At 45.2% G+C, this 15,518-nt stretch overlaps 1 protein-coding gene across 1 annotated transcript in view; it reads right to left on the bottom strand.

The window, feature by feature from the left end:
• The window catches only part of LOC118695723 (potassium-transporting ATPase alpha chain 2-like), an 8,300-nt gene extending 179 nt beyond the window's left edge, over positions 1 to 8,121 (bottom strand). The window contains exons 1-9 of the mRNA XM_054517066.1: positions 8,113 to 8,121; positions 6,302 to 6,448; positions 4,926 to 4,985; positions 3,596 to 3,799; positions 2,912 to 3,025; positions 2,257 to 2,391; positions 1,590 to 1,707; positions 790 to 1,058; positions 41 to 106 (exon numbers count right to left, since the gene is read on the bottom strand). Coding sequence (XP_054373041.1) covers positions 41 to 106; positions 790 to 1,058; positions 1,590 to 1,707; positions 2,257 to 2,391; positions 2,912 to 3,025; positions 3,596 to 3,799; positions 4,926 to 4,985; positions 6,302 to 6,448; positions 8,113 to 8,121 — 1,122 coding nt within the window. The remainder of the gene's footprint in view (positions 1 to 40; positions 107 to 789; positions 1,059 to 1,589; positions 1,708 to 2,256; positions 2,392 to 2,911; positions 3,026 to 3,595; positions 3,800 to 4,925; positions 4,986 to 6,301; positions 6,449 to 8,112) is intronic.
• Between the last annotated feature and the right edge of the window lie 7,397 nt (positions 8,122 to 15,518).

Raw genomic sequence — 15,518 nt, forward strand, 5'->3', positions numbered from 1 at the left:
TGTCGGAGCAGATGATGGAGGTGGAGCCGAGGGTTTCCACGGCCTCCAGGTTCTTCACCAAGCAGTTCTTCTTGGCCATGCGCTTGGCCGTGAGGGACAGGCTCACCTGCAGGAGGGAAGGGGTCCAGCTGTCACCAAGGTGTGGCTACACACAGGTGTGACAAGACTGTGATCTCCTGGTAGATCTTTTGTGGGGTTGGTAAGAGAATATTTTAAATTTTTCATTTTTGTTGGCTGCAGTGCGTTTTTTTTTCTCCATTTTTTAATTTAGAATCTGAGGTTGTAACTAGCACAGGTAGATTTGCTGCTGATAGGAACCTACTGCCTGCTGATAGAAATAATAATGTCTTATCAATCAAGAGGTTGTTTGGGATGGAAGAACCTGCAAAGGGCAGGGAGCTGCTGGTCACCAGCTCCATGGATCCTGCAATGATTCCCTTCATTCTTTGCTGCTGGGGTGCTTTGGAGCCAGCAGTGTGTGCTGCTCCTCAGGCAGGGAGGGATTTTAGTGCTGGACAATTGGTAATAAGTGGAGTTTTCATGTGACTTTCAGGGTACAATGTCCCCACTTCCAAGCGGGAGCGGGTGGTGGGGAAATGAGTCACGTCACCGTACTTGGCAGCCATCGAGGCAGAGCAGCACTTGAACTTAAACCCCAGCTGGGTTTGAGATGAATGACTCAGTTACACCAGAATTACCCAAATGAAGGGTTTATCCTTGCAATAAGAACCCCCACCGCTCTCCAAACCCAACCCAGCCCAGAGCTGGAGAACCCCAGCGCAGACTCACCGTCACCGTGGCCAGCAGCCCCTCGGGCACGTTCGCCACGATGATGCCGATGAGGAAGATGATGGAGTCCAGGATCTTGTAACGCATGGAAACGGAGATGATGAAGAAGAGGACCCCGATGGAGATGGCCACCCCTGCCACCAGGTACACGAAGTGCTCGATCTCGATGGCGATGGGCGTCTTCTCGTTGCCCACGCCCGAGGCGAGGGAGGCGATGCGGCCGATGATGGTGCGGTCCCCAGTGTTGATGACAATGCCGGTGGCAGTGCCTGCAGGGACAAAAAAGCTGTCACCTCCAGGGCACACAAACACTCAGAGGAAGCTGCAGCCTGACATTCCAACAGGTATTGGTGGAAAAACTGTGAGGAAACTGCCGTCAGTTCAAATCCAAATCAATTTGTTGATTGGTGCGGCCATAACCACGCTGCATGTTGGAACAAATGCTGAGTGTGACCATCCCCAAGGTCACTCTTTAATCTGCTCACTTCACAATTCATGTGGGCAATTAAACCTCTCTGAAGTTCCTCAAAGCAGAATTGCTCAAATGATTTAGCAGGACCAAGCATTGCCTGTGCTGGTGCCTTTTTGGGGGCCCTGCTCTCTGTACGCTGATATATAACAAAAATTAGGAACATTCAGCTCCCCTGAAGTTGCTGCATAGAGGTGAAAGATTAACGAGAAAAAAAGATAAAAGGATGTAAAGACGTGCACACAGGATGATAAACCTGGCTGGAGCCAGTGGAGAAACATATAAAGAGGATAAAATGGGATTTCCATGCCCATTTTCAGGGTCAGCTCACCTTCCACGCAGGTGGTGGAGTAGAATGCAATGTTCCTGGTCTCCAGGGGGTTCTCGTGGGTGAACTCACAGGAGCGGGACTGTGGCTCTGACTCCCCTGTGAGTGAAGAATTGTCCACCTTTAATGAAAGGGAGACATGCCCAGATTAAAGTCAGCAGTGCACAGAGGTGTCCAGCCCGGGAGGTGAGGTGGCAGCTTCATCCATAATCAGTGACATCAGCATCTCTCAGTGCCTCTTCTCTGAGCTGCTGCTGTCCCTGACAGAGCCTCTTTCTGTGGGAATTCAGGTCAGCCAATGCTGTGTGTCTGTGTGTCTGTGTGTCTGCGTGTCTGTGTGTCTGTCAGTGGGATTTTCAGCAGCCACCTGAGAAAACACCCAAATTTTGAGGATCTGCCTCCAGTGGAAACTCTCAGTCATGCATTGGTGCATCTGCCCTGTCCTGGCAAAGAGCAGAGCCAGAACATGGCGTGGACTCCTTGGATGTTAGGGAGGTGTCAGTCCTAGAGGAGCTCAGCATCACATTCAGGCTTCTGCTCTCTGACTTCATTAATTATGTCCAGTCACAGCTCTAATTCCCCATAGTGGCTGTGTAGAAATCCTTCCTATGTAATAAATCACTCCAAACTCTGTTTTCCTCTTTCCTTTGCTCTTCCAGGCCCTGTTTACCTTGCAGCCCTGAGTGAAGATGAGGCGAATGTCTGCAGGGATCCTGTCCCCACCCTTGATCTCCACGATGTCCCCAACCACCAGCTGGTCTGCTGGCAGCTCCTTCTTCTCGGCATCCCTGAGGACAAGAGCTTGCTGGAAGACAGAAAGGGGACAAAAATCAGCTTTATGCCATCCTCTACACTGAGATCCTCGCCTCTGTTCTGGGACACAGCCAGAGCAGGGTGATGGAGAGGAAATGTGAGAATATTTGACATCCAGGTGGACAGCTCAGCCTGGAATTTGGGGGATTTGAGATGGGAAGTGGCCTTGGAGATGGGGAAATGCCTTCCAGGGATGTGCTCACACACCATCAGGGCTGTGGGTAAAAGCAGTGGGCTGCAAAATGTGAAACCCAGCACATTTCACCCTTTTGCAGGTTTGAACTGGGCACTGAGATCTCGAACCCAGTGCTGGATGGAGAACAGGGATGTGCATCCCACAATTCACAGATCCATGAAAGCAACCACCGTGTGCTTGTTAGCAATGCTTTGTGATTCAGGACGTTTATCTGGGTCATTTGCCAAGAGATAAATTCAAGTTGAGCTTGCTGGGCTTCCCTCATGCATTATTGGGATGAATTCTGGTCTCAGTTGAAAGGGACTGTGGTTCTCACCTGTGGGATCATCTTGCTGAAGCTGGCCATGATGTTTGTGCTTTTGGCTTCTTGATAATAAGCAAAGATGCCAGTGAGGATGACAACCAGGGCCAGGACTACTCCGAGGTAGAGCTGATCAATAAAAGATATAATTTGGTTAATTTAAAACAAATTTTCATAATTCCTCTGTTCGAATGCATCGGTTCTGTGTTGCTTTAAAATGAGGTTTTGGCCAGGTTAAAAGACAGGTTAAGAAAAGAACGTTCAGGTGTTGGCTTGCAAATGATCAATTAAAGCTTTTTTGTGTGTTTTAATAATCTAAAATCCTTCTCTAAACTGACACAATCATGAACAAATTAGTGTAAAAAATAAAAAAAAATAGCAGAGTATAACTCAAAGGGGAATTCGTCAGAGACTCTTTAGTCTCTGGCTGAAGTCAGAGTCTAAAGTCTCCAGATATTTTTACTGCTCTCGGAATTCTCAAGAATTGTGATTATACCCAGTGGCTATCAAACCTTTGCCCAGGCACTCTTTCAGCGAGTGATGTGGTGGTGTTTGAGCTTTTATCAGACGTGTTTGGCAGCAGGAGAGTCTGGTGAGAACAAGAGGCCTCCTTGTAGTTACTGAGTAACTGTGGAGTATTTAAATCACGCCAAGCGTGGCGGGGCCCGGCGCTGGCGGGGTGGGCGCTCATCCACTCACGTTGTCAAAGGCTGAATCCACCCCCTGAGCCAGCTGGATGCCAAAGGAGATCCAGGAGAAGCCAGCCCCGATCCACAGGAGGATGGAGAAGCCCCCGATCATCTGCTTGAGGAACTTCACGATTTCGGGGGTGGCTTTGGGAGGAGTGAGCGCGTTGGGGCCGTCCCGAGCCAGAATCTCTGCTGCTCTTGCACTTGAGAGACCCTGCAGAAGGAGGTGACATGTTCGCAGTGAAACCACAAAGAGATTTTTACCCCAGCTCAGAACAAAATGCTCGTGCTGCTGCTTTACATGTTTACATGTTTTTCATGTTTACAATGAAATTACAGACAGATTTTTACCCCAGCTCAGAACAAAATGCCCGTGGTGCTTTTTTCTTTTTTTTCACACATTCACAATAAAATCACAAAGAGATTTTTTACCCCACCTCAGAGCAAAATCCTCGTGCTGCTGGTTTTTTTTCACACGTTCACAATAAAATCACAAAGAGATTTTTACCCCAGCTCAGAACAAAATGCCTGTGCTGCTGTTTTTTTGCACGTTTACAGGAAATCACAAAGAGATTTTTACCCCAGCTCAGAACAAAATGCCCGTGCTGCTGTTTCTTTCAAGGTTGTTTGTGTCACAAAGCAGCTGCAACTCTGATTTCCAAACCTCCTGATTTCAGAGTGGCTGCTATTAATTATCTGTTGTGGAGAAACAGCTATTTCTTATTTCTTCTGGAGCAATGAATTTGGGGCCACAACCATCAGGAGTTTCCAGTCTGTTGGTTTTCAATCCAATATACCTGGACTAAGTGTTTGGAAAGCCAGGGGAAAACTGACATTCTTTTGCTGCTGCTTCTGCATTTCCACAAGGTGTTTGCAGCTCAGGAGGTTCTTGAAATTCTTGTCTGGGCTCTGGCCACATTCAGTGCTTTGATATTCAAATGTCAGGTGTCAAAGGGACTCAGGTGTAGTTTCTCAAATTTGGATTTTCCTTCAAAATCAGCTCAAGCCATGCAGTCTTTGGCTATAGACTGCTACAGTGCAAAGTGAATTGTGGTGAAATCAAAAGATCAGATAACAGCTTTAGAAAAAATGAGGTGCTGGTGCAAACCCCTGAGGTCCCATTTTTGATTTCAAAGCAGTAGCTCAGCTTTCTTCAGCCTCGAGAGAAGCTCCACTTTAAACCCAGGGCAGCGCTCGTCGGCTTGATGGTTTAGGCTTTACTGGGAGCATCAGTGCAGGCACCCACACACATCTAATAATGAAATTCCTGCTCCTGGGAGCTCTGGGGAGGCCAGAGGAACCTGACTGAGGCAGTTCCTTAGGAAGCCCTAGGCACTTACTTTGTCAATGCTGGTACCATACTTCATCTCCAGCTCCGAGGTGCTGAGCCTGTGGTCATCCTGCATCCCAGGAGAGACAGAAAATGACAGTGAGCAGAGCATCAGACTGCTGGAATTTTTATTTCCAAACTGCCTGGATCTGGGGACATGGATGAAGTATGACACCCCACTTTCATGAATTAGACAAATCTGCATATTGATAAGCAAAGTATCTTCCACTGGAAGATGAGAATTTTTCCCTTTTGATTTGCAGAGTGCTTTTGTAAATAGCTCCCTCCTCCAGCAAATCTGTCACAAGAACAGGGTGGTGTGTTCATGTTTCTGCTTCTTTTGGATAAATCATTTCAGTCTGCACGCTGCAGGGCTCAGAGTGTGTGTGACAGCAACCTCTGCCCTTGATTGCCAGGGTAGGGAATGTGAATTATCCTCCTCAGTCTGGTGGAAAGAGACAACAGGTTCTAAGCACAGGTAAAAAGGGTGTGGGAGAGGGAAATCTCAAAGCTCTTGTCCTTGGCCTGCAGTGACACCTCTGTGGTATCATTGGCCTAATTATATCTTGTGCTGAAATGGGATTTAGAAGCCAAGAATTTGAGAGATCTCCCAATTGTTTTCTCAGAGTGATTCATGGGTACTTGGGTGAGTCAATTCTCCTGTCTGTGCTTTGGTTTCTCTTTAGAAACACGGGAGTGGAGTTACAGCCCCGGTGGCAAAGACAACGCAGACAGAAATATTTACCTGCTGCTGGGCAGATCTTGGAAACGTGCCGGGTGAATGGGTGAGAGAATCATGGATTCAATATCTTATTTTGGTGTTCTTTGAGCTTTTAAATGCCATCCAGCCTGTAAATGGCCTCTCCTCTGAGCTGCTCTCACAGCAATCCCAAAAAGAGGTCAGCACAATTACCCTCATGTTCCAGATTGGGAAACTGGAATGTGTGGAGAGGAAGCAACATTTCCAAGAGCAGCCAGCAGGTCAGTGTAGAGCCAGGAGGAAAACACGGATTTCTGGAAGGCCAGAGCAGTTGGTTTGGGTGTGTTTAAAGCTGAGACATGCTCTCAGCTCTGCAATCTCTGGAGCACAATGCCACGGTTCTGCCTCTCCTCTGACTCCTGGCTGGCTGTGCAAGCTGTCAGGAAATACTGAAGGCAGTAATTCCATCTGGGGAATGGCTCCTTTTTGGGCAGACAATGTTCTGTACCATTGGTGGCTTAATTACACCAGAATCATCCTCTCATTTTAGGTATTAATCTTGCACAGGGTTTGTCTGGCACACTCCAGGAGGGTGAGGAAGCAAATCCTTCCCTGTGCCTGGATTTTCAGTGCAGGACACTCCCTGGATTTCATGGAATGTGTAATGGAGGCTCAGCAACACTCACCAGGTCCAGTTCTTTCTTAAGCTCTTCTGCCTTCTTTTTCTTCTTGTTGCCTTTTTGGTCTTTGTGCTTCTCCTCTTCATCTTCGATCTCTGTTTTATGCAGATCTTTTGTCCCATAAATCTCAACGGAGTAAACATCAGACCTTTTCTGTAAAAGACCACAAAAAAGTCAAAATTTTGCAGATCTACTCTTTTAGACAACTTACAAATTTCTACTGTCACTTTCTCCTGGCTACTTAAGGTGTTTTTTCCTGTCTTATCCAGAGGTCCATCCAGTTTGTGTTACTGTGATTGTGATCAGGACTTTATCAGGTGCAAATTACAGGGATTGCTTTAGGAATGTACAACACTTCCTGCAGCTTATGATCTAAAACAGGTGTAGGAAAATACTGCTCAGTACCTCAGCAGTGAAAATTATTCATTTATTTGTGAGCTCCAAGAAGAGATCAGTGGAAAAGCAAAATATTCATTAAAAGAAAGGGGAGGGGAAAATTATCCATTGAGACCTTGCTTGTTCCTGGAGCTTTTCAGATCCGTAACTTCAAGATTCAAATTTTAATTACAATTAACACTTAGAAATACATATTTGCACTGAATCAAAGTGAGGAATGGAGGCAAACACAGGACAGAATGCCAAGGAGGAGCTGCTCTGTTTCTGCCCTCACAGAGCTCAGACCTGCAGGGATTTAGCCAAAAATTCGCTTCTTTTTGGCAGTGGAATATTGGGCACAGGCAGCTGTTGACCCAGGGAGGCTGCTGCACCCCAGGAATGTTTTGCTTTCAGTGATAACTCGGGAGTTGTGCTGTTTCCAAACCCTGGGTTAACTCTGCACAGTGCAGGGCAACTTCCCTCCCGTGCCACTGATTAATGATAACGTTCCAGCTCCCAAATTATCCTGGAAATGACATGCCAGGCCTCGGGAGAGCCATTGGTGACCCCATTCCAGAGGTTTCCTTATGGATTAAACCCCAGAAGTTCAGGAGAGCCCCCTGGACGTTCCCTGGTGGGACAAAAGGGGCTCTGCCAGTGCTTGGCTTCCTGAGAGATCTCACAGTAATGAGGGAAGAGCTCTCCAGAACATAAAGAAAGCTCAAATAATGGAAACAGCAAGAAAAAAACAATAATAATTGGGGTGTCTTGTTATTTAATACTATTCTGAACTCATCACTGGCATCTTATCCTCAGCTGTCCTGTAACCAAAGGAGTGTTTAAATCTTGATGTTGTCTCTTGGTGAAGGGGAAAGCAAAGAGCTGCTGAGCACTTTGAGCACTTTAAAGACTGAAATATTATTCCTAAACACTTGATTTTGCTTGGTGATGTACATCCCAGAGACAGGGCATGCCTGTTATAAGTTCTGACTTTTTTTTCTGCCATGCTGAAGGTTCACAATCTGTTTTATCTATTGGGATTTTTCTCTTCACCTTCCTCCTCCTCCTCCTCCTCTCTTTAACTCTCCAGCCCAAAAAATCTGTTCAGCTTTTCAAATCCCTATGGAGCACAAAAACCAGGAAAGGCAACAGCTCTCTGCTGGGAAAACTTAGCAGGTGGAAGAGAAAAATAAAGAAAATTGGTGAAGTTAGTAAAATCTATTGCTCACTTGCAAGCATGACCTGTGTTAACCTTTAACCTTCAGAGTTTCATAAAACCTCAGATTTTTGGCTCAGCCTGTCCAAGAATTCTTCCCCAGAATGCAAACTGTTAATGTCTGGTATTAATTAAAATTTTCACTTAGCCTGCACTTATAGTATAGATTCACAAAATAAAACTTAAGAAGAAGCAGAAGGGGCAGTTCCTTGGGCATTGTACCCACCTTGACCATCTTGGTGAGTTTATTCCTTTCCTGGTGGAGGGAAACAGCCAAGCCAAAGCCTCTGGATCAAAAGCCAAAAACCTCTGGATGAAAAGCCCAAGCCCAGCTGGGGGCTGTGGTGGCTCAGAGCAGTCCTGGAGTGCAGAAGCTCCCCGAGGTGGTGGGTCCCTCTCCCGTTCCAGCAGGTGTTAGCTGGAATGCTGCTCCCACCTCGGCATCCTTCGGGCAGGACCAGCTCCCTGTCCCAAGGCTGTGGAGAAAGAGCTCTGCTTGCTGCTGCTTTATAAATCAGCATCTTGGGCTGCCACTCCACCCCTCCCCTTCCAGGTCCAGCCCATCTTCTGTTTCACCTGGAGTAGGTGGAAAAATACCGCAGTAATGGGCATGTGGGTTTCAGGTCAGATAGGTTCTAATTATTCCTCTGTAGTGTTTGCTCACAAGTAGGGAACAGGTGTATTATTCATCTTGCTGGAAGCAAGGAGTTTCCTCCAGAGACTTTCCAGCTCCAGGCTCCCCTGGGGATCCCGGGCTGAAGGAAGGCTCTGCACATTCTGTCTCACCTGCCCAGGTGATGTTCTCTTTGCCCGAGGCCCCTCCACGTTGAATTCCTGCCTTATTTGCAGGGATTTAATGGAGTGGTGCCCTTTGAAGCTTCAGAGCTTGGACTTCACTCTGAATCCTTGCCTTGTATTTCGTGTGTTTTCCACCTTCATGCTGAGCTGGGAGAAGTGAATGAACTTCCTGGTGCTTGGCCAGCAGGGCACTTACCTGAACACTTCTTGGTTTGTCTTGCACCAATTACCAGCTTCCAGGTAGGAGTGATAATGACATTTGTGACACTTCTGGTACCTGGCTGGTCTCATCACTTGGGAGTGAAGCTGCTTCTTCACCTCTGAGGCTGAACTGATGAAAAGCTGAGTGGAACACGGGGAATGGTCATCTGTAGTTTAACATTATTTGGGGAAAACTTTGCTGTCATCCATCTAAATGTGCTGATCAACAGAATTTGGTCTTTAGTATTATAACCTTTACTCTTTGCTGCTATAGTCTTGAATTCTTTGTAATCCATAAACTTTAAATCCATTGGAGATACCGTGTGGTGCCACCAGAGAATTGAACATCTAAAAGTGCTGATCAACAGCATTTGGTCTCTAATATGATAACCTTTTATCTTTGCTGTTATAGTCTTGAATTCTATGTAATCCATAAACTTTAAATCCACTGGAGATACTGTGTGGTGCCACCAGAGAATGACTCAAGCTGTGGTCAGGCTTATGACGTGTGGCTGGAGATAATCAATCACCTTTATCAAACCACAGACAGAAGCTGTTAGCGGAGGGGAAAGTCCACAGGACATCATGGATTACCTCAACAAAGCAGGAAAAATTTATATTCAGATCAAGTTCACGGGAACTGGAGTACCAGACCTCCTCAAGCTGCTCCCACTCCACAGTTTGTGTGTGTTGTTCTTTTTCCACGGCGTTCTTTGACCCTGGGATGTTGCGCAAGGTGCAGGAGTGGGTCTGGAAAGGTTTCGTGTTCAGTTTCTGCTCCTTGATGTACTCAGAGCTGGGTTTTGGCCTGGAATATCAACCTTTCCCTACCTCTGAGAGTGCTGGAGGTTTCCCAATGTGAAAAATGCATGTATTTTATGATTGGCTTTTTGCAAATATTCAAATGAATATTATATGTGTTGTGTTAGAAAGTGATGCTGTATTAATGCTCTTAAGTAGTGTGCTAAATATAGTTTTAGGTTATAAAAATGTTAAAATAGAAACGATGCCATGTAGGATACTTTTTTTAAAGAAAGGACTGGCAGCGAGATAGCAGCCACAGGACACCTGAATCTTTCAGAGAAAGAGAATTTATTGCTCCATCAATTTCTTATCAGAAGAAACGAACTTCTTCCCCCCTCGAAGGCGCTGTCAGGATTCAGAGGAAGAAGCTGACCCTGCCCAGCCAGAATCCTGTGTTTAAACGGAATTTATGCATCATGGATGAGGTGTATGAATATCAACAGGCTGTTGCTTTTAAGGGTTAATCCTCTGTTAACGTGGGGCCTTTTTCAGGCTCGTGCTGCCCAGAAAAGGCACCTGGACTGTCTGTAACCCTTTGTCTTTATTGTCTCATATTGTCCTAATTCAAATTGTCCAAATTATTATTACTCTAATTGTATTACTATTTTTATCACCATTTTATTACTATTAAACTTTTAGAATTTTAAAAACAAGTGATTGGCGTTTTTCACAGCAATGTGAGCAAAGCAGGGGTGAGCTGGCTGTATGCAGGGAACCTGTGTTGTGTGATACCCAGCACTGAGATCCTCCCCTCTGTTCTGGGACACAGCCAGAGCAGGGTGATGGAGAGGAAATGTGAGAATATTTGACATCCAGCTGGACAGCTCAGCCTGGAATTTGGGGGATTTGAGATGGGAAGTGGCCTTGGAGATGGGGAAATGCCTTCCAGGGATGTGCTCACACGCCATCAGGGCTGTGGGCAAAAGCAGTGGGCTGCAAGCTGTGAAACCCAGCACATTTCACCCTTTTGCAGGTTTGAACTGGGCACTGAGATCTCGAACCCAGTGCTGGATGGAGAACAGGGATGTGCATCCCACAATTCACAGATCCGTGAAAGCAACCACCGTGTGCTTGTTAGCAATGGTTTGGGTCATTTGGGCACTTTTTGCATTTGCCTTCTATAAACCGTGGTGGCTTCTGCCCGGGGAGGAACGTTAGAAATGCAAATGAGAGAAGTGATTGGCAACAAAGCACCGGGTAAGCCTGCTGCTCACGGGGTATCTGTCCTGACACATCTGCCTGCTGAGGGATGTGCTCTGAGGCCAAGGAGCTGAGCTGGGAAAGTCTCCGTGGGCCCTTTTGTGGCTCGGGATCGACAGAGGATTTGCTGCTGGCAAACCACCTGTGTGGAGCTGCCAAGTGCAAAGGGCAAATTTGAAGTTAAAGTTCTGTGGCCAAAATTCCATTAAGTCTGTCAGCTGAAGGGCTTTTTTTTTTTTTTTTTTGGCCAGTTACAAAGCAAGGATGAGGAGCACTGTAAAAAAGACAAATCTCTTGTTTTTCATGAGCCAACAGGAGGTGGTTGGACAGCTGGAAGCCTCCTTGTTAGCTGGGGTCACTTGTCACGACAGAATTTGTGTTTTGTCGCTTGGTTGTGCTGAAAAGGCCCTGGGAACAGAGCCCAGATGTGAACCCAGGCTGAATTTCCGGGCAAGAGCTGCTCCAAAACCAAATCCTGCTCTGTACCCTGCAAGACGTGGCATGTCCTGAGAGGAACATACCTGAGGGCTGGGATTGTCACGTGTGCTCCTGGTGTGTCACAACAGTCACAGATGAGGGGGGAGAATGAGTGAGCGTTGTGCTGGTTCCTAAAGATCAGCCCAGAAAAATAATGTGGCCCTTCTGGATTATTATGTCTCACGTTTATTTACCGGATTTAAAACCTATTTGGATCCTATGTGAAGAAAGACAGCCAGGAGAATGTTTGGATCTTACTTAGCACAGGGGGGCCACATTTCTAAACTCGTAGGGCCTGATCCCAGTGCTCAGATTGTAAAATTCTTTCGGGTTTCGAAGTAAAAGTGTGACTGTTTGCAAAGCATTTTGGGGGAAGGAGAATGCACTGCCTCTGCTGGATGAGGTTTGCTGTGTTCTTTATGTCTTGGATGAAGCATGAGCGGTGGAAGGACCTGAAGCCGCAGAGAGGGAGGTAAATCGATGCCAAATTTTGCTAAAGTTTGCTTAAATTTGCAAAAATTGTTTAAATTTTCTTTAATTTGCTTTTCTCCGGGCTGGAGGGCGCTGGCTGCACTTCCCGGGCCGGCCGGGAGAGGGCGCACGGCTCTCTGCGCTCAGCGGTTCCTTCGCTAATTCCTGAAAAATTCCCCAAATTCCCCCAAAATGAGCCCGAATCTGCCTCGGCGTCCCTGCACATCCCTGTCACCTTTCCCGCAGTGCCACCCCAGCACGGCAGGGACGTGGAGCTGTGGCAGCGAGGCCAGAGGAGGCTCCAAGCCGATGAGAAAATGAGGATTATTCAGCTTTTTTCTGCAGAAGAGACACGGGGTGACCTCATTGTGACCTTCCTGTGCATGAAGTAAACCAGCAAGAGAATCCCTGCAATGGTCTGGGGTGACAGGACAAGGGGGAGTGGCTTCAAACTGAAAGAGGGAAGGTTTAGATGGGATATTGGGAAGAAATTCTTCCCTGGGAGGGTGACACACAGAAGCTGTGGCTGGCCCTGGATCCCTGGAAGTGTCCAAGGCCAGGCTGGATGGGTTTTGGAGCACCCTGGGAAGGTGTCCCTGCCATGGCAGGGGTGGCCCTGGATGGGATTTAAGGTTCCTTCCAACCCAAACCACGCTGGGGTCCTGGGATTCTGCAGAAAAAGGATTTGTTTGGTTTATTTGGGCTTTGTTTGTTTGTTTTCCCTCCCTCGAAGCCAAGGGTAAAACCGACCCTGAACTCTCCAGAGTCAGACAAGTGCAAGGGGCTGAGAATTTATTCTGGGTCCATCCACTACCCAGGAGAAGAGTTCTGCTCTTTCCCTGTTTTTCCCCTTCCCTCCAAGTACCAAGTGCTAAATCTTCCCCGTTTTTCTCCTTAATTTAACCCAAAGATGATCAACCGTAATTCAGATGCCACAATTAATGAGCCAAGCACCTGTAAAAACCTCCCAGGAGCCAAATTAAGCCAAAGCTTAAGTGGTATTTGGACAGTGGTAATTTGGGTATTGGCTGTAAACCACTCCTTGTCTGAGCATTCACCTCCTGACAAGGGGAATTTCACCTGGTGTTCATGGAAACCTGAATTTCTCTGCTTTTTTCCCTCCTAACTTCTCCATTCTTGTTAACCAAAGATGAGTAGGGAACGCTGAGGAGCAAAGGGTTTCATTGCCAGCTTTCAGGCTGGCATTTTAAATGCTGAACTCTGCTCTAACCTCGTTACAAATGCCACCATGACTCGGTGTCCCTGCAGACCTGGCACAGCCACCTCAGCTTGAGGCCATTCCAGGGCAAGGTTTGGGTTTTCCAGAGGGATTTGAGATTTGCCTCAGCCTCTTGAAGCTGAGCTGGGTTCTGAACACCACAAAGAGACGGCGCAGGTGGAATTCATCATTTCATCTCCATGTATTTCCATGTTGCCTTTATTTCTTCCCATCCCCTGGTGGATCCTGGGGACACTGACTCATTTGTCACCTTGTTTGCTGAGGGTTTTTGGGTTTATTTCCAGCAATATTTCCACTTTTTTGTTGTTGAGTGCTGCTCATTTTAAACATTTTCATGTGGGCCATCAAAAAGTCGTGGCTGTCTTTAATTTATAGATCAGCGTGTGCTGAGCTGGCTGCTGCCTGCCCAAAGAGAGTTCAAAATTCAGAATAGAGAGTTCAAAAATCAGAATTTGCACATTTCTTCTTATGGGGAATCTCACTGAGAATCAATTTTCTGTCGATGTTTTCTGTTTGTGAGGAAGAAAAACAAATCACAAGCGAGTCACAGCATCCAGGACTATTTTACTCTTCTTAATATTTTATCTTCCTGCTTCCTCATGCTCCTAAATACCAACCATTACTGGATTCATACTGCTTTAAAAAACAGTAAAGAAAATTGATTTTCCTCCTTGTAACTTCCTGGAGCTGTCAGGAGCAGCCAGGACTGGAAATTGGTGCAAAATTACAGAACTTCTTTCCTTAAACATGGTGATATTCCAAACATTTCATGATTTTTAGGAATTTGTAGATTCCAGTTTTTCAAACAGCTGCTGCCTTGATGCTTTGGTCATTCTCAGGTTAAAAAAAAAAATATATATATATATAATATATATATATTTATATATATGTATGTATATGTATATATATAAATGATATATAATATATTTTATATAAATTTTTAATATAAAATATATCTATAGTATATTTTATATAAAATATATATTATATATAATATGTATACTGTAATATATATAGTATATAATGCCTAATATATTACATGATATAATGTATACTATATAATATATAATTTATAAGATATAATATCTAATATATTATATATTATATCTAATATATTATATCTAATATATTATATATTATATCTAATATATTATATCTTAGATATTATATATTATATACTATATATAATGTATAGTATATAATATATTTTATATATAATAGATAACAAATATTTAATTTAATATGTTTAATAATATATAATGTATGTAATTATATATCATGTATTAATAAATATTTAATATAATTTTTTTCCTTCTAAAATATTATCTGATGTGCAGGGTGAGGAACCCACTGTGGTTTGCAGTCAGAATCTGCTGCTCCAGAGCACACCCTGCCTCATTCCTGACAGGCATCACAGCCTGGAAATTGGCACAGGCAGGAATTTTTTGGGATGCAATCAGGAAAATGGGATGGTAAAAACAAGGATGTGAGCTTGGCCTCCTGTGCAGCTGAAGCTGGAACACAGGAAGACAAAATGGGGTTTTTTTCAGGGGTGTGTTGACCCCAAAGCACCTCTGCAAATGCAGGGGAGGAAGCGGCCGGGCTCGTAAAAGCGCTGGTATGTGTGATGTGTCCTGAGCCATGCCAGCACCACGGAGCCCTGGAATCCTCGGGGTCAAAGGGACCTCAAAGCTCGTCCCATCCCCTCCCTGCCATGTGCAGGGACACCTCCCCTGCCCCAGGCTGCTCCCAGCCCCTGGTGCTCTCTGAAAACCACGGATGGTGGTCAGCCAATTGTCCATATCCAGACTCGGGAAGAGCCACATCCATTTTTCACCAAAAAAAAATCACTTTGAGTGGGCAAGAATTGCTTCCTGATTCATGTGGAACCAAACTGAGCATTGTTTGGCAAAAATTTGCTTTAAAATCTCTGTTCTGTGGCTTTTCTGGGGTGTTTTTGTATGAAAAGCAAATCAGTACAGCAATGTGACTGCACAAACAATTTCCAAAACCAATTGAACCAAACCAAGCATTATTTGGCAACGATTTGCTGTAAAATCTCTGTTCTGTGGCTTTTCTGGGGTGTTTTTGTATGAAAAGCAAATCAGTGCAGCAATATAATTGCACAAACAATTTCCAAAATCAATTTAACCAAACCAAGCAAAGATTTGCTCTAAAATCTCAGTTTTGTGGCTTTTTGTGGGTGTTTTTGGGATGGAAAGCAGGTCAGTGCACCAATGCCACTGCACAAACAATTTCCAAAATCAATTTAACCAAACCAAGCAAAGATTTGCTCTAAAATCTGTTTTGTGGCTTTTTGTGGGTGTTTTGGGATGGAAAGCAGGTCAGTGCACCAATGCCACTGCACAAACAATTTCCAAAACCAATTGAACCAAACCAAGCAAAGATTTGCCATAGAATCTGTTTTGTGGCTTTTTGTG

This window comes from Molothrus ater, chromosome 22, assembly GCF_012460135.2.
Source record: "Molothrus ater isolate BHLD 08-10-18 breed brown headed cowbird chromosome 22, BPBGC_Mater_1.1, whole genome shotgun sequence".
NCBI lineage: Eukaryota > Metazoa > Chordata > Aves > Passeriformes > Icteridae > Molothrus > Molothrus ater.